Source organism: Zingiber officinale, unplaced genomic scaffold (genome assembly GCF_018446385.1).
Source record: "Zingiber officinale cultivar Zhangliang unplaced genomic scaffold, Zo_v1.1 ctg74, whole genome shotgun sequence".
NCBI classification, from domain to species: domain Eukaryota; kingdom Viridiplantae; phylum Streptophyta; class Magnoliopsida; order Zingiberales; family Zingiberaceae; genus Zingiber; species Zingiber officinale.
In genome coordinates, this window is record NW_024589970.1 from 1 (window position 1) to 24,322 (window position 24,322).

A 24,322-nucleotide genomic window follows, 5' to 3' on the forward strand; every position below is an offset into this window, starting at 1 on the left:
AATGATCTTAGAACCCAACAAAGGCATCAGGTCTGTACCTTTGTTTCCTTCCTTTCTCAATAGTTTGCTTATTTCATCTGCAATTTTGTTGTATTATTGCAGTTGTTGTTGTTGTTGTTGTATTGCAGTTGGATGCATTTTCTACTGAAGGAGCAAAGGTATCTCCTACATCCGAAAACACAGCTCTTCTAAACGTGGAAGCAATTGAACGGGTTGAAGTGAAGGTTATGCTTGCTGAGTCTAGTTCTTTCAAAGAAGTGATGAAGAAGGAAACATTGCAAGATGCTTCACTAGGTTATGCTGATTCATCCAAAGAGATTCCATCTGAGTCTCCTTCCTTATGCCAAATAATTGATGGAATTGATACCAAAAGTATCAATTCTAACTCTAGGGTGGCTAACACCGTTTCAGAGGTTAGAAAAGACCGCATATTAGAAGTAGCAGTGTCTGAGCAATTTAAAGTGTCAGATGATTCATCAAAAGATCCTAATGATTTTGAAGTACTTCCTTCATCCACACATTCAAAATCTTCTGAACATGTGAATGCAGTTGCATCATCAGAACAAGAAAGCCATGTACGAAATTTTGGAAAAGTGAGATCTGGTCACTATGATAAAGTGATTGACAAACTTCTAAATGACTCCACTAGTGATGTTGGTAGTGAGATGCAGGAAGAACGGATACTAAATCTACAAAATAGGCCCACTACTGCGTATCTGGATGCGGCTGACTCCGAGACTATAATTAATTCATTGTCAACTGAACATGAAATGAAATCCGACAAAGATATTGATTTAATTGATTCTGGTGTGGCCTGCATGGAGACAGTCAATGTATGTCTTCAACCTCTTTCTGTAGAGCATAAGCCTGAGCTGAAACATTTGGATTTAAATAGTGAATGCAAGCCAGAGTCAAAACCTTTGGATTCATGTAGTGATGCATTGGTTTCTGCAACAGGCTTGGGACAAACAGAGAAACCTTTGTCAGAAATTCCAAAGCCTAAGATTAGTACTGGGAAAAAGAAAAAAAGGGAAATGCTATCTAAAGCAGATGCTGCTGACACATCTGATCTTTACACTGCATACAAGGGCCCAGAGGAAGAACATACTGCCAAAAAGTCAGAATCTATAAATAATTCAACAGTTGTAAAAAATATCACGCAGATTGGCAATCTTAGTAAGGATGCTGCTTCAAATGAGGAAGATATGCACAACAGAGCTGAGTTGGATGACTGGGAAAATGCTGCTGATATTTCAACTCCAAAACTAAAAGCAACAGATGATCAGCCTCCTATTAACGATGCAAGGAAGCAACACAAAAAGGTTGATGGTTATGAAGCCACTAGCCGAAACAAATACTCCAGGGATTTTCTAATGACCCTCTCGCAATATTTTACTCATCTTCCTATAAATTTTCAGACAGGTTCAGATATAACAGATGCATTGTTAGTCAATCTATCAGGCCATTCACCTTCTGCAAGTACAGGAAGGGTCAATGATCGGCCATCAGGTGCTTCTCGAGTAGACCGACGGATAGTTGCCTCTATGGATGATGAAAAGTGGTTGAAACCACAAGTGTCATTTGGTCGTGACAATAGGACAGATTATGGACATGGAAATGCAACTGTCAGTCTTCGTCCTGGGCAAGCTGGCAGTCATGTGATTTTGAGGACTCTTCCTCGGCAGACATCAAATCAAGGAATACTTTCAGGTCCAATGCCATCTCCGGTAGCTCAGGTAGGCTTGCCACGTGGTAATCCAGATGCAGATCGGTGGCAACGCGCAAGAGGTTTAATACCCTCTCCTCATACACCCTTACAAGTAATGCACAAAGCTGAGAAGAAGTATGAAGTGGGCAAAGTTTCTGATGAAGAAGCTGCGAAACAAAGACAACTAAAAGCTATTCTTAACAAATTGACACCTCAAAATTTTGATAAACTTTTTGACCAGGTCAGAGAGGTTAACATAGACAATGCAATGACCCTTACTGGTGTCATATCACAAATTTTTGACAAGGCTTTGATGGAACCTACCTTTTGTGAAATGTATGCTAATTTCTGTTTCCGTCTAGCAACTGTGTTACCAGATTTTAGTGAAGACAATGAAAAAATAACTTTTAAAAGGCTGCTCCTGAACAAATGCCAAGAAGAATTTGAAAGAGGAGAGAAAGAGCAAGCAGAAGCTAATAAAGATGAAGAGGAGGGTGAGACCAAACAGTTCAAAGAGGAAAGGGAAGCAAAAAGGCTCCAGGCCCGAAGGCGAATGCTGGGCAATATACGCTTGATTGGAGAATTATACAAGAAAAAGATGTTGACAGAGAGAATTATGCACGAGTGCATCAAGAAATTGTTGGGTCAATATCAAAATCCTGACGAGGAAGATATTGAAGCATTGTGCAAATTAATGAGTACAATTGGTGAGATGATAGATCACCCCAAGGCAAAGGAACATATGGATGCATACTTTGACATGATGGCCAAGCTATCAACAAGTCAAAAGTTATCCTCTCGTGTAAGATTCATGTTGAGAGATGCAATTGATCTTAGAAAGAACAAATGGCAACAGAGGAGAAAAGTTGAGGGACCAAAGAAGATTGATGAGGTTCACAGAGATGCAGCTCAAGAAAGGCAAGCTCAGTCTAGCAGATTGTCTCGTGGTCCTATCATCAGTAATGTCCCAAGACGTGGTCCAGCAGCTGACTATGGTTCCCGTGGTCCCACTCTATTAACCCCTCCTGGTATTCAGCAGCAGGTTTCTGGTATTCGTGGATTGCCATCTCAAGTTCGCGGCTATGGTATTCAAGATGTACGGTTAGAGGATCGACATCACCTTGAGGGGCGAACTATGTCTCTTCCCCTCCAACACAGATCTGCTGAGGATGATTCTATTACCCTGGGTCCTCAAGGTGGCCTGGGCAGAGATTCAAAGATCTCAGACCGTACTTTTGAGAGATCTTCTACGGCAATGCTTCCTGCTGGGCGTACCCATGGCACTTCTATGAGCAGCCAATCAACAACTCCTGAAACAAGAATATTTTCAGAAGAAGTTTTACGAGAAAAATCCATTTCAGCAATTAGAGAGTTCTACAGGTATTCTTCTTTATCATGACCCACGACAGTTATGATTATGATATGTGTTTTTAATATCTATTTACACAATTTATAATTCAAGTTGATCTAGTTTATTATTATGTCTCCCTTGTTTATTGTTAGGCAATTTAACTGTGTTGATCAATATCCAATCATTATCGCCAATATGGGGGGTGTTTGATTGCTTGTAATTAGGAACATGAAATGCAAATGCTGTAAATGGCATCTGCGTCTATGTATTTTCCCTCTTTCCAATTGCAATATTTGTTTTCGCTAATTAGTCTTTAATCAACACAAAGACAAGTCCATTATAATAGTTCCAAGTCTATAATGAAACATCAAGGGAAAATTGTCTTAAAATCCCCAATCACAACTTAAACTTTGCATGTAGTTCTCATGTCAAAAAAACTTTGTTTCCACTCCCTAACCAAGTATAATGGATACCAATTTGCCTAATTGCTCTTATTTTTTTAAGGCACAAAAAGTCCAAAATGAGACTTAGAAAATGAGGAAGAAATAATTTCTTATACAAAAGAATAGGTACACGACTTTGTTTATATAGAGAATTTACAATAGAAAGGAAACTAATGAAAAGGAAATTAAATAATAAGGAAACTAATTAAAGCTAATAATTGACAAATGATCCTTTCCTATTTTTCTTGATTTGTATATCTTTGATTTTAATGATGACAGGATTTCCAACACTCCCCCTCAAGCTGATTTGTAGATATCTTCCATAGCCAGTTTGTTAATTAGCTTATCAAATTATTTCTTGTGTTGTCCTTTCCTTAATACATCAACTAATTGTTCATTTATTGGAAGATATGTCATGCATATTACTCCAGTGTTAGATTTTCTCCTTGATGAAATGTTTATCCACCTCTATATGCTTTGTGTGATCATGAAGAACAGGATTATGAGCTATGGAAATAGCAGCTTTATTGTCACAATAAACCTTTATAGGAGTTGAAAAAGAAAACTTCAACTCCTCAAGAATTCTTTCGATCCACATTACCTCACAGATTCCATGGGCAACAACTCTGAATTCTGCTTCAGCACTACTTCTGGCTACCACATTTTGTTTTCTACTTCGCCACGTAACTAGGTTCCCACCAACAAAGGAACAGTAGCTTGATGTTGATCTCCTATTCATAACACTCCCTGCCCCGTCTGCATCTGTGTAGACTTCGACTTGAAGATGTCCATGTTTCTTGAATAATAAACCTCTTCCTGGAGTTCCTTTCAAATATCTCAATATCCTATAGACGGCCTCGAAATGTTCTGCTCCTGGTGAGTGCATGAACTGATTTACCATGCTAACTGTGAAAGCGATATCAAGCCGCGTATGAGACAAGTAAATCAATTTTCCTACGAGTCTTTGATAAAGGTCCCTGTTCTTACTTCTTCAGTTCTAGCAGCTTGTAACTTCAAGTTAGGCTCAATTGGAGTCTCAACCATTTTACATCCTAGTAAACCTGTTTCTCCAAGGAGATCAAGAATATATTTTCTTTGATTAACAAATATACCTTCCTTGGACCTTGCAAATTCCATTCCGAGGAAATACTTAAAGGCTCCTAGATCTTTAATTTGAAACTCTTTTGCAAGTCTCCTCTTTAGGTCTACTAATTCTATTTCATCATCACCGGTTAAGATAATGTCATCAACGTAAACAATTAAAACAACAACTTTACCCCTTTTTGAATGTTTATAAAATATTGTGTGATCTACTTGACTCTACAAAAAGTCATAACTAATAACAGTCTTTCCAAAGCGTTCAAACCATGCTCTTAGTGACTGTTTAAGTCCATATAATGCCTTGTTTAATTTGCACACTTCTTCACTGCCAAGTTCTTCTCAAATCCTGGCAGTAGACTCATGAACACCTCCTCTTCTAGATCACCATTGAGAAATGCGTTTTTAATATCAAATTGATGTAGAGGCCAATCTGAATTTGCTGCAAGAGATAACAGAATTCTGATAGAGTTTATCTTAGCAACTGGAGCAAAGGTCTCTTGATAGTCAATCCCATAAGTCTGAGTGAGTGAAGCCTTTAGCCACTAGTCTAGCCTTGTACCTTTCAATGCGTCCATCAGCTTTACATTTTATTGTAAACGCTCATTTACACCCAACTCGTTTCTTGCCTTTGGGTAGATCAACTATCTCCCAAGTGTCACTTCTCCTTAAAGCATTCATCTTTTCCATGACTGCTAAATTCCAACTCGGATCATCCAACGCTTCCTGTATATTCCTTGGAACAAACAAGTGTGAAATCCTAGAAGTGAAAGCTTTATGATTTTTTGACAGTCTTTGGTAGGAAAGATAATTTGCAATAGGAGGATTAGTGCAATTTCGAACACCTTTTCTAATTGCTATAGGAACATCAAGATCGAGAATAGTAGGTGAAGAATTAGACACAGTAAGAGGAATCAAAGCTGGAGTTGTGATAGGGTTACCTGAAATTTCGAAGGTACCTGAAATTTAGCTTATAGTCCGTGATTTTAGACATCGCAGGTATCCCATGTCAAATAAGAGAAGAATCCAAAGGAACATCCAAACCAACAAGTACAGACAAACCCACGTGCGCTTAGGTGCTACTTGCGTTGAGGAAAGCAGGGTGATAGGTTAAGGTTGGTGGCAAGGATCGATGGAGGCCGAGATTGGGCGACGTTGGTGATGATTATGATGACGCGTATCTGGAGAGCAACGACGGTGGTTGCCGGGGATAGGGCTAACGGAGTGGTTGCTCGGCGGTCGGAATCTAAGACGACGACATCGTGGAAGGAGAGTCAGCACCCGATGCGGTGGTGGGTTAGCACAGGAGCAACCTTGTGCGTTGTGTGCTGGGGAAGGGGAGGCACAGTATCCATCGGTGCGACGACGAGTAGCAGCTGACTTCTTGTGTGGACAGAGAAGGGAAGGAAAGAGTGTTAGTGAGGAGGTCGTGGTTGGCCGGTGGAGGCGCACATGCGCAGGTGACGGTGTAATTAGGCTACTTAATGACAATTAGTTAATTGAGAGATATATTAACTAATATATATGATAATATGGTAATTAATATATAAAGATAATAAATATAAAGTATAAAATAATTGAGTTTTTATAATTTACACTTGTAGTTACTTTACATCTTTAAAAAACAGAAAAACTAATTTGTGTATTAAATTTTTAGTTTTGTTAATTTAAGGGTGACACTACAATAGTATAATGAGATCTGAATTTTTTTTAATGAGCTGAATAGCATATTTAATTTTTTTTATATTTATATTTTAAACAAAAAAGTATGAACATGATGCTATCACCATACATTTAGATTTATTTGTTTAACTTACTTTGAATTCATTAAATTATTATTATTAAATTGTAGATATATTCTCTTCCATAGTTATTTTCTAGATTTAATATTTTCATTTTTTGTTTTTTTATGCTAATGTAACTTTGATATTGTAAATGGAAATTGTGGCCATTTGAAGTCACAATTGCCTTTGCAGCTTAAGGTCCATTTGCAAATTGACTTGTAGCTCGCTAGTCATTTCCAGTCAGCCAAACGCTTGCAATAGGCCAACTGCTGAAATGCTTTCAGCCACCTATTTGTTGACAATCAACCAACCTTTTGTGGATCCAACCATTGTATGCTATGTTCATCAGATGATTTGCTACATTGGATTACATGTTGCAGTAATGCAAGAGTTTATACGTCACTATGCTCTGTTCATCAGACAGATGATGATCCTGTATTTGGATTACTTGTTCTTTAAACTGAGCTTATCTATTTTAGCCCTACTAACATATTCAGGAAAATCAAGTTCTGGTCTATAACATGATCTCCTGATAAATCTGAAGTTACAATTTAGAAATATAGAAAAGGGAAAAAGCCATGTTGCTGCTTGCAAGTTGAGACAACATAACGGACAGAAATGTTAGAAATGAACAAGGAAACAAGAAATAGTCTTACCAGAGGTCATAGTGCCCAACAGTTTTAAGCCTTTTGCAATTTCTGTTCAACCATAGAGATAAAGGTTTGGTCAAAGTGGAGTAGTTTCTAGGTCTAGTTCTGGGACCCAATGTTAATCTAACATATCTATCTTCCCAATTATTCTTTGGAAGATAAATAATTGAATTTTCTGCTTATTTGTTTGGGGTGTTTTTTGACTTTGTTCCTTAAGCATGCCCAATTAACACATGTATCTTATTGTAACCAAATTGAAGTCAGATTGTTTGTTTTAGTCATCTATTTAGTTGGAGCAGCCTTCAATTTTTGTGTTTCCAAAAACCTACCTCTTTTAGTTCATCAATTTTCATCTTTAGAAAACTTCAGTGTTTTTAACTAGTATTGCTTATGATTTTCATTGGTTGTTCAGTGTTTGAGGTTGTTGTATTATTCCTTCAAAGGTGCCACATAGGACCGCTTGCCTTTTCTTTATCAAACTCTTTTTGATCTCGAATTACTTCTGATATAAAACACATATTTCCTGCAGTGCCGAGGATGAGAAAGAGGTTGCATTGTGCATCAAGGAATTGAATGCTCCTGACTTTTATCCTTCTATGATATCATTGTGGGTCACCGACTCCTTTGAGAAGACAAACACAGAAAGGGATCTCTTAGCAAAGCTGATTATCAACTTCTGCAAATCCAGAGATAGCTTACTTAGCCAGGCACAACTACTCCATGGGTATGAATGCAAGAATGAAAATAATTAATATGCATTTTTTAAACCTTCTTTCAGTTTTTCACAAACCATTGTACATTATCATCAGGTTTGAGTTGGTCCTTTCTTCGTTGGAAGATGCTGTTAATGACGCACCACGAGCAGCTGAATTTCTTGGTCGTTTATTTACCAAAGTTATTTTACAAAATGTGGTGACTTTGAAAGATATAGGAAAACTGATACAAGAAGGTGGTGAAGAACCAGGGCAACTGAAAGAAATTGGGCTAGCAGCTGAGGTACTTGGGAACATCCTTGAGAGCATAAGGTCAGAAAGTGGAGATGCGTTTTTGAACGAGATCCGAACAAGCTCCAATCTTCGGCTGAAAGACTTTCGACCACCTCATCCATTAAAGGCTAACAAGTTAGATGAATTTCTTTAGGTTTGTTCCTCTTAGAGTGAAAGATGATACTATGTACAAGGCAGTTGTTCATGTATGTTGTTGGAATCCTGAGTTATTATTATTATTATGATTATTATTATTTATGCATGCATTTTAGTCGTCTTCTAGACCAGTGACATTGGTCTAACCAAGGCTCTGTTTGGCATCCTCTGAGCGCCGTTGGTTCGATCATTATTTGTTAGGGATGTCCTGTGTTTCAGGTACTCATGATTATTCGATCTATTTAATGGGTTCAGGTATTCAAGTGGATTTGAATATGAAAAGTGAAAGAATTCATAGAAGTTCTGTTTTTTTAGTGCTGTTTTGCTTTCTCCGCCTCATCCAGTCATGCATTCATTCATCAGGTTTGTTTGCATATTTCTGCTAAATACTGGAGCATTTATACTTTGAGACCAATTTAGAGCATTTTCCATGCAAGTTTTTTTAAAAGTTCGTAAAGTTAAAAAAGCTCAATAAAAAAAGTTTTAATGATAAAAGGTTTGTAAAATTTTAAAAAAAAACCTCAATAAAGAAGTTTTAATAAGTGTGGAGATGAATTTTGAAGTTTGTAGTTAAAAACAGATTTTTTAAACCTGTGTTTTTTTTTTGTTTTTTTGAAGATTTAGAGATGGAGCTATTAATTATTAAAAAATTAATATTACATGTTTAATTTTTTAAATAATTAAAATATTTTATTTAATGATCAAAGTTATACGTTTTGTTTTTTTGTTAAAAAAATAAATATATTTGATAAGTTAAAAAAATATAAATGATTATAATTAAATTAAAATTCATAAGTTAATTAAATATTAAATTAAAATTATAAATTAAATTAAAAATCACAAGTTAATTAATTTATTAATTATAAATTATAAATAAATTAAATTAAACATCAGAATTAATTAAAATATTAAGTAAAAATTATATAGAAATATTAAATGAAAAAATAATAAATAAAGATATGTGATTTTTAATGTAGGACATGTAAAAAAATTGTATTATGAGTTTTTTAATTATGGAGAGAATAGTAATTTTTTCATGATATGATATATTAAAAAAAAAAAAAAAACTAATGGAAAAAATTTAACTATCTAAGATGCCATATGCATCCATCAATATCTGCTGGCATAATTACCTTCGATACTGGAGCATTTATACTTAATGAATTGAGTAGACCAAGCGGATTAAACTTTATACTTAATGAATTGAGTAGACCAAGCAGATTAAACAAACACAGTAATTCAATAACTTTAACAATTTAGTGACCAAACAAATAAGCATAGAGGGAATAAGAATATAAGATGATCAATGCCCCTCGGCCTATGGTGCGGCAAGGAACTTCCGCAGTTAACTCCTAACTGTGGCGCATAATTTGGATTTTTCTTTTTTTTTTTATGATTAGTAACTATTTTCTATTATATTTTTTTTATTTAATCCCTTATTTGGAAAGTATAATAATAGGAATTTCTCATGGTCATCTCCTTGGTTCCCAACCGCTAGTTTTGTCTCCCTTGTCCCACTTGTCCAATTCCCCACCAACCCATTGCGCTTGAAACCTACAACTAGTCAAATGCATTATCCTCCAGCAACTCTTCATATTCCCCAAAAAAAACTCGCAACTTTAGCACTCCTTTCACTTCAATTTTTATCCTTGTGAAAATTGATTGGACTCGTGAAATCACCCGTTGGAATTCATAAGTAATTAATTCATTTATGAGACCCACAAATAACAAGTTATTTCCAATTTAATTAGTCTACCTATGATAAATACTTTATTAACTTGTTTATACTTAATGTAAACAATTATGATTTTGAAAATATATGGTTAATATTGATTACATTGAATTATTAAAATACAATATTATTTGGCAAAATCAACTATTTTTAAATATAAATGACAAAATCAAATATCAACTAGATAAAACTATCTCCTAAAAAAACGGCAACATGAAAAAAAAATTGAATGTTTGATTTTTACTAATCGAAATAAAATAATTGGAAAGTGTGCGAAATTGGGAAGGAACAAAATAAAGGGACTCCTTTGCTTAATTCTCCCGACCACCATTGGTTTTATGCCTTGTGAAATATTTTCATTTTTTTTTTTTACATCGTTATGTGTAATTCCTCAAATTTAGAGGGGGCTCGACGCTTTGTTGTCCAATTTCTCGACTCTCCTTTTTAATTTGTCTCTCCAAGAAATTGAATCATTCTCTCTCTCTCTCTCTCTCTCTCTCTCTCTCTGTTCGGGTGTTGTGTTGTTGCTGCCCGCTTCGCTCGCATCTCACCGAGCGGAGACCTAAAACGGCGAGATTCCATCGCGTTCTAGCTATCAGGTGGGCGAATCGATCCGCGCACTAGTCGTCGTTTTCGATTGTAGGTTTCTGTATTGATCGTATTTTGTCGGTAAGTTTGCTGTTCGGTTGGATTTCTTGTGAGATGCGCGACAGAGGTGGAAGATTTAGGATGTGGATCTGCCGATTGTCTTTCGACGCGCTGGATTTCTAATTTAGTTTTTTGGGCGGTGATTCTTATTCAGATTTGGAGGAGGAACTGCGGCCGGGATTTATGTCCGTCAATCAATCCAGGGTTGGGAGGTCGGAGGCGCAGCATAGGAAACCCGTCCGATCGGGCAGCGCTGGCCAGCAAAAGGGATTAGTCGGTAGCGGCTGGAAGGGTGGCGATTCCGTCCCTCGGCCAGCTGTCCACTCGCCCTCATCCTATGCTCCTTCTGCTTCCTCAGTCGCGCCGCCATTGTCGACTGATCGAAGGTGACGTCCTTTTCTCCTTTTTTCTGATTAATGCTCCCAATGCTTGATGGAATCGGTGTTGTCTTTAGTTTGATGGACTGGTTGTGTAAACCTAGGGTTTTTTCCCGATGGTTTTTACGCTTTTCTTTTATTTTATCTTGATCGAGGGCCTCTGTTTCTCGATGAGATAGATAATTTTAGTTTGTGTCGAAGCACAAATTGGTGAATAGGATTTTTGACGGATTTGTTTGATTGTGATTTTTATAGCTTCAAGAAAGCAGGTAATGGACACGGCATTCAATCTGCAGTAAATGCATCCTCAAGTTCTGAATCAAGCGGTGCTGCTATTTCTCATCAAACTCCTGTTGAGAATGGCGCTTATCCTCATATACGTTCCGGTATTCTGTTCAGTTTTACTGTGTTTATATTTCTAATTGTCTAGGTCTTTTGCAGCGCCTACATCCATTTTAATTAGGTTTTTAGGGTCTGCGTGCATAGAGTGTTACGATTATAATAACTATTAATTGTTCTTACATGGCATCACATGCTGATGATGGCTCTCAGGATATTCGGAATCAACATCACCAGCTGCTACAAAACCTGCTATCCCTAAAGCTCCGTCTTCTCAATCAGCTTTTGGACCTTCAACTTCTGCACCATTGCAATCACCTAAAGGTTCATCCTTGATCTTTTGTTGAATTCTATGTATTCATTTTTGTGTAGGTTCTTAAGATAGTTTTTTGAAAGTTATGATGCTAATAATGTATTAGAGAAAACTGTCTTCCATAATGCAGAACATATATTTACTTTAATAATTTTTTTTTTTTTTATCTCCTTAGTTGATGCATCCAAGGCTTTTACTCTTCAATTTGGCTCCATAAATCCTGGATTGATGAATGGATTACAGGTAATCACTGTTGGCTGGTTCAACTGATAAATTTGATATTTTGTTTTTCTTATTTTCCTTGTGATTGATATGGACAAATGAATTTTGGTTATTCAAGATTCCTGCTCGGACTAGCTCAGCACCGCCAAATCTTGATGAGCAAAATCGCAACCAGGTATGGTTGTTTTCATGCAATCACAGAGGTCATAGTAACAAGTTTTCAGGGGTGTACACCTAACGAACATACCAATGGTGCTTATGTTAATCATTTTTATCGAATTGATATTATATTTGAGATATCTCTGTTTTGTCCCATGGTGATGATAGCATAGATTAAAATCTCGGGGTGTCTTGGTTGGCATGATTTTGGATTTTTTATTCCTTCGCCACATTGAGATGTAGAATAGGTTGTACTGACAAAGGCAAAGGCTAGAGATGCTCCCAGATCGAGGTATATACCAACCTCAGATGAGGACAACAATGACAAAGGTGTAGGTGATGCCTAGGAGAACAGTAGAACGACACATCAATGTTGAAGAAGGAGAAGGCAAGTGTGCAATTTGGTCTGATAGTGGTGCAACAAGTCACGAGAAATGCGATGGATAGAGAGAGCACGATTGAGAGTGGGACAAAGAGTGGCAAATCTATCAGAGAAGGGAAGGAGTGAAACATACTGATGGGTCGATCCAATGCTGCAACGTGATGATCGAATTAATGGCAAGTTGATCTAGATCTGCACAAGAAAAGGCATTGTGAGAAAGATCAGGTAGGAGAGAGGAATTGTGTGTGTGAGAGAGAGGATTATAAGCAGAGCAAAAGAAATAAATGAAGATCTCATGCCAAAACTCCCAACTTAACCAAAAAACATGACATTTAAACCAAAATGAGTTTACTTCTACCTTAACCTGATCAAATCGAGCTTGAATTGGACACAATTTGATTGCATTTGTCCCAAACAACAAATTCTATCCAAATGACTCAACGAAATCCCAATTAGACTCCAACAAGGTTCCCTTAAGCCTATTAAATGGTTTAGTTTTTCTTAAATAACAAATAAAATTTATAATTAAATAGCAGTGATATTTTGAACAAAAGCAAAACACAAAATATAAAAGAAGTTGGAATTGTCTACATTCAAGTAATCATTTTTGTACTGAAGGAAAAGTTTAGTGCAATCAATGGTTTAATAAATATTTATATTTGGAAGAAACAATGTGCAAATACAACCGCGTTTTCATTTTCTGGTTGATGCTTGGTATTTTTATCTTGCTCATACTAAAATTTAACTTTTTTCTTATCTTTATTGGTGGGCCCAACTATAAGTTATGCTAAATGGGATGAAAAATGACATGAAACAAGAGAGCTATGTTTCCAATTATGTATTTTAAACAAATAATGTAAATTGCATAAATTTTGCTCTAGGGCATGTATCTATATTTGAAAGCTATTTATTATTTGACATAAACAAATTATGTATTTTAACTACATGGCTCTTGGGAAGCTTGGGCTAAAGACTTGAAGATTATTTTTATTTATTTATTTTGAGGAAATGAAGCCTTTACACATAATTCTTATTCCAGACCTTTCTGATATTGAAAATGATGAAGAAAAGGTAAATGGATATTAATCTTTGTATATTGTCAAATGGTGATAACCACTAGACGAATAGGTAACAACATTTAATAGTGTTTGGTTATCAATATTTTTTTTTTATGTGAATTTTGAAAAGGTAAAAAAAGATAGATTTTTATTGATTTCTCTTTTGGTTCAAAAAGTTACAATAAAAGATTTTGGTCTCATTTTAACAATTCTCACTTTGCAAAAATAATGCAACTATTAATGCAAGCCTTAATTTAGATGAACACTATTACACTGATTTTTGATATAGAATACACATGAAATAGATGGTGAAATTCTTTCTTTAGTTAGTTGGTGGGTTCCCACCTTACAAAAAAGAAACAAGTAGAAACAATTAGCTTTCTTTTCAACCAAAAAAAATGGAAATTTTGTAATTTGTTTGTCAAAAATAGATGTTATCAAACACGATAATATTGCTTGTTGGTGTACATCTTTAAGGAAGGCTGTCGATATTCTTACAATAATTTGTAATGTATTGTTCTAATGGAAATGATTTTTTGAATTGGTATACATTTATATTTGATAAGAAGTGTCAATATTCGTACGGCATAATATGCATCATTTTGGTCAAAAATTGACACTCTAGCAACACTGTGGAATAGTAATGTGGATTCATGAGTTTGTTGCAGTACCATTACTACAAGTATACTTTGTTTCATCATTTTGATAAGGAAGCTGCTTGTCCATGTAACCAAGTCATGCCAATTAGTGAAATTTGAGCATTAGCTTTGTATCACTTGTGATTTGAAATTTGGGACTAAGGTGAGAATATGAAATCAATTTAGTTTAACATAGGAAGCGGGAGGCTTCTTATGTTGTCCAATTTAGTTTAACATAGAATGTTTGAGGCTACTTATGTTGGACGATTTAGTCTAACATAGGAAGCAGGAGGCTACTTATGTTGGTTAATGAAACTTGACGAAGTTCTAGAGTCTTAATCCTGACCTTTGTGTGAAGGGACCATTGTCATTAAGGGCCCAGTTCAGTCCAGTTATGGACGCCAATGACTTTCTTAACTTCTATGCTGTCAGCTGTGTGAATTTCAATCAGGATATTAATCAAGACTATGGGGTTTTGTTATTTTGCTTTATCAAAAATGCGGGCTATTTCTCTAGTTCATAGGTCTTAATGGGTCTATTTCCACTAAATTGCAGCTAGATATTTGTGATAATATTGTTTTATCCTGATAAAGTTAATATCAGTGTTCCATCAGGACGTGTATGGCATGACTTATATGGAATGCTTTATTCACAGTCCATCACACTGGTACTGGTTCTGAGTTCTGACAATTTTTGAACTGGTATAACATTCATTGATGCATATATCAATTAAAAAAAAAATCAAAAGAATTTATGTAATTGATAACTGATAGTTTATTCCTTTGTAAATTCCAAATGGGGAATAATGTTTCAACTACATCATAAAAAAAGAATTATAAGGTTGGCTTGAAGTATCAATTCGTGTAATTGTGTACATTATGTCTTGTCTATTTGGTGCATAATAATTTGCTTGAAATTAAAGCTAAGCTTCGATAGATAAAAAATTGCTGTGTACTTGAGGTTGATAGCCTGATGATGCTCCTTGTGGGTAACTTCTGCAGGCCCATACCAAGTCAATGGGAGCTATTTCTTCTATTTCTGTATCCTCTGCGCCTAAACCACAGAAGCATCTAGCAAACAGAAAAGATGGTGATGTTCATCAATCCAGCAGCGAGGAGTTCATCTCTGTGCCACAGATAAAGAGGGATGCTAGTGTCTCTGTCCCGTCTGCCTTTGCTGTACCTGCACCAAATTCATCTGGTCTGCCAATTGCTGGGATGCCTTTGCCCATGCACACACAATTTCAACCTCAGAAAACACAAGTTCTGCCAAAATTTGGTGTACCTAGTGTACAGATGCATCGGCCTGGTCTTGCAGCCAATTCATTGCAAATGCCAATGACATTACCCATGGGGAATAACCCTCCAGTTCCACAGCAAATTCTTGTTCCAAGTATTCAACCTCATTTTGTGCAACAACAGGCAATGATGCACCAGGGACAAGCTCTTGGGTTTGTTCGTCCAATTGGTCAACTGTTGCCTCCACAATTAGGCAGCATGGGAATTGGCATTACTACACAGTTCCCACAGCAACCAGGTAATTATGGTGGTCCACGAAAGACCACCACAGTTAAGATTACTCATCCAGATACTCATGAAGAACTGAGGCTTGACAAGAATACTGATTTGAGCAAGGATGGTGATGCTTCTGGACAAAGGCCACACCTAAATGTTATTTCTCAGCCTCATCCTTCTCCGTCATATCCTCATCAAACAAAATTTTCCCAAATACAACAAAGCTCTTATAATCAGTCTCAGATTATTTTTCCAACTTCTGTTCCTCCGGGGAGTGGACAGATACCCACAAACTTACAGACTCCAAGGTATAGTTATCCTCTCAATCAAATTGGCCCAAATTTGAACTTCTTAAACTCATCTGCAATCAACAATATTCCGAGTGGCAAAAGTCCATCTACAGCTCTGCATGACATTTCTGAAGGGCTTCAATTGGATGCATTATCAATTTCTGCCTCACTGCCCCCCACAGTCCAGGTAACTATGAAACCATCTGTTGGTTTGCAAAGTGTTAAAGCTGGTGCACCTTTGCCCTCACCTTCCGTGGTCATTACCATGCCTTCCACCAAGGTAGAACCACCTATGCTAGTGAAGACTATTGCAGATGAGATTACTCTTAATCAAAAAAGGACAGAGATCAATCCAGGTGGACCTGGCCAGCAACTTAAGTTGATTTCTGGACCATCAACCAGTATCTCTGTTCCTGTCACCAATACAAGTACCACAACTCCTGAAACACCAAACAGGGATTCTGGATCAGTTCTGGATGGAAATGATGGCAAGACAAGTGAAGATGCTCGAAGATGTGATAATTTAAAAGATAATGGGAAGACGAGCAAGGTGTGTGTTCTTGGTTCTATTGCTTTCTTGTTTGGCTGCTTATTTAACCTGTAAAAATATGTTTTAATGCTTGCAGTTAGATGCAACTTCTTCTAAAGGTGTAAAGACGCCTCCTAAATCTGAAAACATGACTCTTCCAGACATTAGACCTACTGAGCCAGTTTTTGGTAGCGGAATGCCTTTTGCATCTGTGTCCGTACCAAAAATAGCAGGTAATGCTTCATTTGGTAATGGTGACTCATCTTCTGTGGCACCTGATGTTTTCTCTGGCAAAGAAAATCTTCCTTCTCAAGCTTCTACCTCACTTAACACTATGGTTGGTGAAACTGCTATCTACAATCTGACGACTGCTAACTTGAGGGTGGGAAGCACAGGTTTGAATGCTAGGAAAGAAAAAAAATCTGAGTTAACAGAGGATAAAAGCCTTGAAGCATCAAATGATTCATTAGGAGATTGTAATGAAGCTAAAGTAGATTCATCTTCTACTATTGCAAAACCTTCTGAATTTGAGAAAGTTGTATTGACAAAACAAGATGACAAACAGGCAGATTACTTGGAAGGGATAGTTATTAAGAAAGAAGAGATAGACAAGAAACTGCTTAATGGCTCTAGTGGTGATTTTGCTGAATTGAAGGAAAGTAGAACCCAGAACCAAGAAAATAACTCTACAGATGCATCTTTAAACTCAATTGATTCTGAAACTGTAGTTGATTGTGATCTGTATGCAAAAGATGCCAATGCCCACCTCAATACCTTCTCAAGCAAACCAAAACTGAAATCCAGCAAGGAGGATGATTTAACAGATTGTAGTGGAGCACACATGGAAACAGCCCCTTCCTCTATTCCATCTGTTTCCGTGGAACACAAACGAGATCTTAAAGTTGATTTGCCTAATGATAGATTGACTTCTTCGACAATCTTGGGGAAAAAGAGTAAACCTGTGTTAGATACCATGAAGCCTAAGATTACTGCCGGTAAAAAGAAAAATAGGAGGGAAATGTTTTCTAAAGCTGATGCTGCCTGCACATCTGATCTTTACACAGCATACAAGGGCCCGGAGGTAAAAAATGAGGTGGCTGTTAAATCAGAAAGTTTACATAGTCCAACAGCTGCTCCAAATATAACACCGATAGGGTGTCCTGCTAAGGATGCGGTTTCAAGTGATGAAGATATGCAAAATAAAACTGAGTCGGATGATTGGGAAAACGTAGCTGATATATCTACTCCAAAGCTAAAAACACCAAAACATTGGCAGCATGCTGGTGAGGTAAGAAAGCAACATGATAGTGATGTTTGTGAAGCCACTACTTGGAAAAAGTACACCAGGGATTTTCTAATTAAACTCTCACAACATTTTACTCAGCTTCCTGTTGATTTTGATACTCGTATGAATATATCAGATATCTTGCTTATTCCACAAGGAAAATCATCATTGCCAAGTCCTGGGAAGAACAGTGATCGACCATCTTCTCGGGGTGATCGACGTGCTGTTGGGCCGTTGGATGATGATAAATGGACAAAATCACATGCACATGGACCTTATGGTTTTGATGGAAATGCAGCTATTAATCTTCGTCCTGGGCAAGGTGGTAGTCATGTGGTTGCAAGGAATCTACCGTGGCAGGCATCCAATCAATCTGGAGGAATTCTATCAGGATCAATGCAATCTCAAGCATCTCAGGGAGGCACACAACGGGGTAATCTTGATCCTGGAGATCGATGGCAACGAGCCAGAGGTTTGATACCCTCTCCTCAAACTCCCCTACCGGTAATGCACCGAGCTGAGAAAAGGTATGAAATTGGCAAGGTTTCTGATGAGGAAGAGGCAAAGCAAAGACAACTAAAAGGCATCCTTAACAAGCTGACTCCTCAAAATTTTGAAAAGCTCTTTGCTCAGGTTGTGGAGGTTAACATAGACAATCTTGTAACCCTTACTGGTGTCATCTCACAGATCTTTGACAAGGCTTTGACGGAACCCACTTTCTGTGAAATGTATGCTAATTTCTGTTTTCATTTAGCAAGCAAATTGCCAGATTTCAGTGAAGCCAATGAGAAAATAACTTTTAAAAGATTGCTCCTTAACAAATGCCAGGAGGAATTTGAAAGAGGGGAGAGAGAACAGGCCGAGGCTAATAATGTTGAAGATGAAGGTGAGGTCAAGCTCTCCAAAGAGGAAAAGGAAGAGAAAAGGCTCCGGGCCCGCAGACGTATGTTAGGTAATATACGTTTGATTGGAGAATTATATAAGGAGAGGATGTTAACTGAGAGAATTATGCATGAGTGTATCAAGAAATTACTGGGTCAATATCAAAATCAAAATCAAAATCCTGATGAGGAAGATATTGAAGCACTGTGCAAATTGATGAGTACAATTGGAGAAATGATAGATCACCCCAAGGCAAAGGAACACATAGATGCATATTTTGACATGATGGCCAAGCTTTCAACAAATCAACAGTTATCTTCTCGCGTTAGATTCATGTTGAGAGATGCAATTGATCTTAGAAAGAACAAATGGCAACAGAGGCGGAAAGTTGAGGGACCAAAGAAGATTGATGAGGTTCACAGAGATGCAGCACAAGAAAGGCAAGCTCAGTCTAGCAGATTATCCCGTGGCCCTGTCATTAATAGTGTCGCAAGACGTGGTCAAGCAGCTGATTATGGTTCTCGTGGTTCTGCTCCATTAAGCTCTCCAAGTCCCCAGCAGGTTGGTGGTCATCGAGCATTGCCATCTCAGGCTCGTGGCTATGGTACCCAAGATGCACGATTAGAGGATAGACATCAGATTGAAGGACGAACAGCATCACTTCCCCTCCAACATAGATCTACTGATGATGGTTCTATTACACTTGGTCCTCAAGGTGGCCTAGCACGGGGAATGTCTATCCGAGGACACTCATCAATATTGAATGTCACTTCTGAAATATCTGCAAATATTGAACATCATAGAGTGCCATCTTGTACAAACAATACTATTTATACAGCAGGAAGGTCTACTAGAGCAACATATGATCAACTAAGTCCTCAAGATCATAACAATCAGTACGGCAGCAGAGATGTAAAGATTTCAGATTGTACATTTGAGAGATCTTCAACAAGTAATCTACCTGGTGGGCAATTGCATGCCACTTCTAATAGCAGCCTAGCTCCAATTTCTGGAACAAAAACCTTTTCAAAAGAAGCTTTGCAAGAAAAATCCATTTCAGCAATTAGAGAGTACTACAGGTTCTTTCATCAATCATGTTCCTATAATTTTATAGGCTAAGCAAATTTGGATTTCTATGTTTAGTCAATAGCCTTTGTTTTTGTGTTGATATGGTATCTTATTCACATTGCTCTATTTGTGTGCCTAGTGTTTATCTATGTTCAATTTTTTCACACTTATAACCAATATTAGAAAACATCTAAAATATAAATGGATAAGTTATATGTTCTATGTTATTCATCCTTATTCTGGTTGATTATTTGTTCCACCATTAAAAGTTCTTATTTATGTTTGATTCATTTCAATCCCATGTTTAGTGGACTCTTTTAGTTGGATAACTATTAGCTGAACATCTTGTTTTCTGGTTGCACTTGCACTGATAGAGAAAAGACTCATTTCCACATGCCTGAAGTTTAGATGATTAAATATCAAGTGGGGCAGGATTTGTGTTGTTATCTTCACAAGTTCTTATTTTGTTTGGTTAGATACTAAAGTGGATGTGTGGAATCACTAGAAAGGATAAAAGGAAAAAAAAAAGTTAGGTATAACTTTCTAATGGATGATAAAATGAGAAAATAAATAGAGTATAAACATGTTGAAAGACTTCCTACAGATTCTATAGCTAGAATAATGGTATCAATTAGTGGAAAATACAAGTATAGAGGGATGCACAAATGACAAATTAGTTAGTGTAATAAAAAAAATGAAATTGAACATTGCCGTTGATATAGTTTTGCATTGAGCTCAAGAGGGATAAGATTCATGTAATTGACTCCAAACATGTAATTGACAAATTGAGCTCAAGAGGGATAGTCAATTATTCTTGTACAATTTTTGTCTGTTGACCTTCAACCTAAAAAAGGTTGTTGAATAAAAAGTATTCTAAAAGTTTCTTTCGGTATAAAAAAGTTTGTTGAATAAAAACTATTCTAAAAGTTTCTTCAAAGTTCTTGTCCCTTAGGCAATTACAAAAATGACAATTGTGATCTATGGTCTTGTAAATCAAAACAAGGCTATAAGTTTTTTTACAATTAGGTTCTTGGAGGAGAATTACTTCATTATGAAGATGAACAAATTTAGTACTAAGCAGAACCTTTGCGAAACTAAGTATTGGAAATATGTAGTTACCACGTAAAAGTTTCCCGAAATTGTGGATGAGAACCAAATGAGATTTGAGTCCAAATATTCAGGACTAGAAAATTTTCTTTTGCAAGAAATTAGGCTATTTTGATTATGATCTCATTTATAATAACTGAGTTGCTACGAATAAAGCAATCCAAGAAATAAGAAAGATGGAGCAAGAAATAGTTGCACAGAGGTTCTCTGGATATCATAGTGCATTATTCAATGCCTCTTGCTAGTTGTAGTAACCAGCATAGGGGAAAAGCACTGGGAAGGCTGCCCCTAGGTTTGAGCATAGGTCAAACTTGAGAGAATTGCAATAGTAGAATAAGTACTAGTTTAGGAGAAAACTTAAACCTAGCATCGGTTTCCCAACGTCTTTCTTGAAAGTGATGTAGGTTCTCTTTTTATTTATCAAAAGAATGTTTCCTTTGTAAGTTAAACTATTTTCAATGTTGACGATTCCTTATACCAGATTACACAATAATGTTCTTGCAAGTCCATCTTTGTCAAGTTGTGTCATGCATCTTTCTATCTTATAGCTTGTTCAGTCTTTCAAAGCCTAACAATTTCTTCAGTATGTCACATTTTGTTCACATTTTAGACATTTTTAATTTAAGAACATTAATTGTTTTCTTATATTTTGTTGGTTTTGACTTCTATCATTTGGTGGCATTTCCTGATGCCTCTTAAGTTGTTGACTTAATGATTTATGGTTGCTTGTTTTCATTTGTCAACATATTTTTAATCTTCATTTACAACTAAACCTGGTTTTTTTCTCCAGTGCCAAGGATGAGAAGGAAGTTGCATTATGCATCAAGGAATTAAATGCTCCAAGTTTTTATCCGACTATGGTATCAGTATGGATTACTGACTCCTTTGAGAGAAATAATGGGGAAAGGGATCTCCTAGTGAAGCTTATTATCAACCTCTACAAATCTAGAGATTGTTTGCTTAATCAATCGCAACTACTCCAAGGGTATGAAAGCAAGGAGGAAACTACTTGTGACGATAAAGATGCATTGTGAACTACTGGTTCAATCTTTACTGACCATTGCTCCTTTTTATTAGGTTTGAATCTGTTCTTGCTTCATTGGAGGATGCTGTAAATGATGCGCCAAGAGCGCCAGAGTTTCTTGGTCGCATCTTTGCCAAAACTATTTTGGAAGATGTGACAGCTTTGAGCGATGTAGGAAGATTGATACTTCGAGGAGGTGAAGAACCAGGCCAACTGAGAGAGGTTGGCCTAGCTGCAGAGGTGCTTGGGAACATATTGGAGACCTTAGAATTGGAAAAAGGAGTTTCCATTATGAATGAGATCCGAGTTAGTTCGAATCTCCAGCTAAATGATTTCTTACCGCCGTCTCCACTTAAAGCAAAAAAGTTGGATGCTTTTCTGTAGGTTGAATGGTGCTCTGTATAGAGCAGTATGTTCTTGTTTTTAGGCACTTTAGGAAATCGATTCATCCATCCATAAAACAGTTGCTGGGACACAACAAAGGCATTATTTATGGGATGTTTTCATATTTGCTCCTAGTCCAGTTCCAATAGGGGCTAGGGAGGCAAGCTTTTTGACCTGCAGTTGATAAAAGGTTTTGTTTGCTTTTTTTTTTTTAAGATTTAAAGTACATTAAAATCAGATTCATTCACATTCATTTTTTGAATGCTGTGATATTTTCTTTTTTAATCTTTGATTCCAGTATGGTTTCAAGCGCAACCATGGTCAGTGAGAATTCGGAGTTTTTCAACTGAGGAATGCGAGGTTAGTGACAGTGTATTGCCGGATCAACTTGGTTAATGTAGTTCTCTCTGTTCTTCTGAGTTTAACAATGCTATCTTTGACAGACAGCGATTCAGAATTTTAATATTGTTTTTTGGCTTCTCATCGAATATTATAATGTTAATTCTATTATCATCTTCACTAGTGATTTTGTCGAGTATGGATATGAAATAGGATTTGCGGTGTGTGATTGACATATGCAAAAAAGACCACTGATAATGATGAGTAATTTGATAGTATTGGAATTTTAGATGACATTATGTAGAGAAAAAGGTACAAACTAGTTAAGTTTTACTATGCATTTTGTATTTTATGATACATTAAGTATATTATCGATTTCACACTTTATATAAAGTGTTTGATCATTAGAAGAAATAAAATATATTATGTTTTAATTTTTATTAATTAAAATTTGATATATATATATATGGACTGATTATTTAGGTGAAGACCCGTGTGCTTAATATATAATACTTTTAAAGATGAAGACCCGTGTACTTTTTTGTCTTGTATTGATCTCTTTTAGGCATTTGGATCAGGATGACGTTATAATAACGCCACTTTTATCGTTTACTTCTCTTCTCATTTACCCACTGAATACTTCGACAAAACTTAGAATTGAAAGGAGAAAAAAAAAATCTCGAGGGAAAGGAGCAGAAAGATAGAAGAACGAATTGAATCACCGGGCGGCCCTTTGAAGCGACCTCGTGCGCTCAGGGTCGGCCGTGAGAGCTGACCTCCTGCACTTTGGGCGGCCGACAGCTGCTGTGTGAGGCCAACGACCGCATAAGGCGACCGCGGTGACGTGGGGTTTATTCATTTAGTAAATAAAAGGAAAAAAAATCTTTCCATCTCTTGTATGAAGTAAATAGGGAAGTCATGGACAACATGAGTTAATGAATACGCTTTCCATATCTTGTATGAAGTAAATAGGGAAGTCAGGATGACAAATTATACCTTTCGCTATCATGAATTGGAAAAAAAATTTCACTATAAAAATATCTTCACAGTTTGTATTTCCATCCTCCTAAATAAACATAGCATTAATATTACACTACATTGATGTTACAATTTGGACAAGATGCCATATATCACAATTAAATTCAATTAATGAATTTCGTAGATCCAATTCATTGAGTAAACGAAAGAAAGACATTTACAATTTGGACCCAGATGCGTACATCATATATCACAAATTCAATTAATCAATTCTTCCAACATATTTAAGTTTTTTAGAAATTAAAATCAATTTAATTTGTCCGATCTGCTTCTGTCACAGTACTAGGAATGCAGTTTCTTCTGCTTTTACTTTGGTGAAAATAAAGTGGTGTACTCGGAGGAATAATAAAAACTATTGAATTCGCGATATTCATCCCTTGTTTCTGTCCTCTCAGTCCTCTCGAGTAAACAGGCGGGGTCGGTTTAAGAGACTGCTGAACTTCCTATCACCTAAATATGCCATTCGATGCTAGTGAACACTACAATCAAGTCGAGACTCACATCATAAAATTGAAATGAAAACGGCATGGCTTAAGGTCTTGCTCATTTCTACAATCTCTCGATCAGATTCAACTGTCAACTATCCATAGGAATAAACGAAAGAGGAACGCAGAACGATTTGACCCTCAAATCGATTTCAAACAGAAACTATTCTGATCATATTCTAGCACAACGCTTAAACAATGAACAAAACCTGCAACATAAGAAACAAACATCCAATGTCTACCTGTTCATTCGTTGAAAGATCAAATTTTGTAAGAGGGTATGCACACTGTTTCATTCATATAAACCAAAGGCCTTGAATCTCAAAGAAGCTA

At 36.6% G+C, this 24,322-nt stretch overlaps 2 protein-coding genes across 3 annotated transcripts; both read left to right on the plus strand.

Annotated features, from left to right (window-relative positions):
* The first annotated feature begins 6 nt into the window (after window positions 1–6).
* On the plus strand, window positions 7–8,282 carry LOC122037748 (eukaryotic translation initiation factor 4G-like). Its single transcript, XM_042597193.1, has 4 exons — window positions 7–30; window positions 129–3,088; window positions 7,564–7,758; window positions 7,844–8,282. Exons 2-4 carry the CDS (start codon window positions 228–230, stop codon window positions 8,172–8,174), a joined length of 3,387 nt encoding a protein of 1,128 aa, XP_042453127.1. The 5' UTR covers window positions 7–30; window positions 129–227; the 3' UTR covers window positions 8,175–8,282.
* Window positions 8,283–10,380: 2,098 nt separating this feature from the next.
* On the plus strand, window positions 10,381–22,646 carry LOC122037745 (eukaryotic translation initiation factor 4G-like). 2 transcript variants are annotated; one of them, XR_006127733.1, is made up of 11 exons: window positions 10,381–10,507; window positions 10,711–10,942; window positions 11,189–11,319; window positions 11,486–11,596; window positions 11,761–11,828; window positions 11,926–11,982; window positions 15,046–16,398; window positions 16,475–19,623; window positions 21,510–21,704; window positions 21,797–22,317; window positions 22,426–22,646. XR_006127733.1 is itself a non-coding variant. In XM_042597191.1 (10 exons), exons 2-10 carry the CDS (start codon window positions 10,740–10,742, stop codon window positions 22,125–22,127), a joined length of 5,598 nt encoding a protein of 1,865 aa, XP_042453125.1. In that variant the 5' UTR covers window positions 10,381–10,507; window positions 10,711–10,739; the 3' UTR covers window positions 22,128–22,646. The 2 variants fall into 2 exon arrangements, 1 of the variants encoding a protein (XP_042453125.1); XM_042597191.1 differs by having other exon boundaries at window positions 21,797–22,646.
* The last annotated feature ends 1,676 nt before the right edge of the window (window positions 22,647–24,322 follow it).

Bases quoted from the DNA above. Each gene is read 5' to 3' on its own strand.
- LOC122037748 (XM_042597193.1), top strand. From the start codon at position 228: ATGCTTGCTGAGTCTAGTTCTTTCAAAGAAGTGATGAAGAAGGAAACA. The intron at 3,089-7,563 runs GTATTCTTCTTT...TATTTCCTGCAG, and splicing joins GCAATTAGAGAGTTCTACAG to TGCCGAGGATGAGAAAGAGG. The intron at 7,759-7,843 runs GTATGAATGCAA...CATTATCATCAG, and splicing joins CAGGCACAACTACTCCATGG to GTTTGAGTTGGTCCTTTCTT.
- LOC122037745 (XM_042597191.1), top strand. From the start codon at position 10,740: ATGTCCGTCAATCAATCCAGGGTTGGGAGGTCGGAGGCGCAGCATAGG. The intron at 10,943-11,188 runs GTGACGTCCTTT...TGATTTTTATAG, and splicing joins CCATTGTCGACTGATCGAAG to CTTCAAGAAAGCAGGTAATG. The intron at 11,320-11,485 runs GTATTCTGTTCA...GATGGCTCTCAG, and splicing joins TTATCCTCATATACGTTCCG to GATATTCGGAATCAACATCA.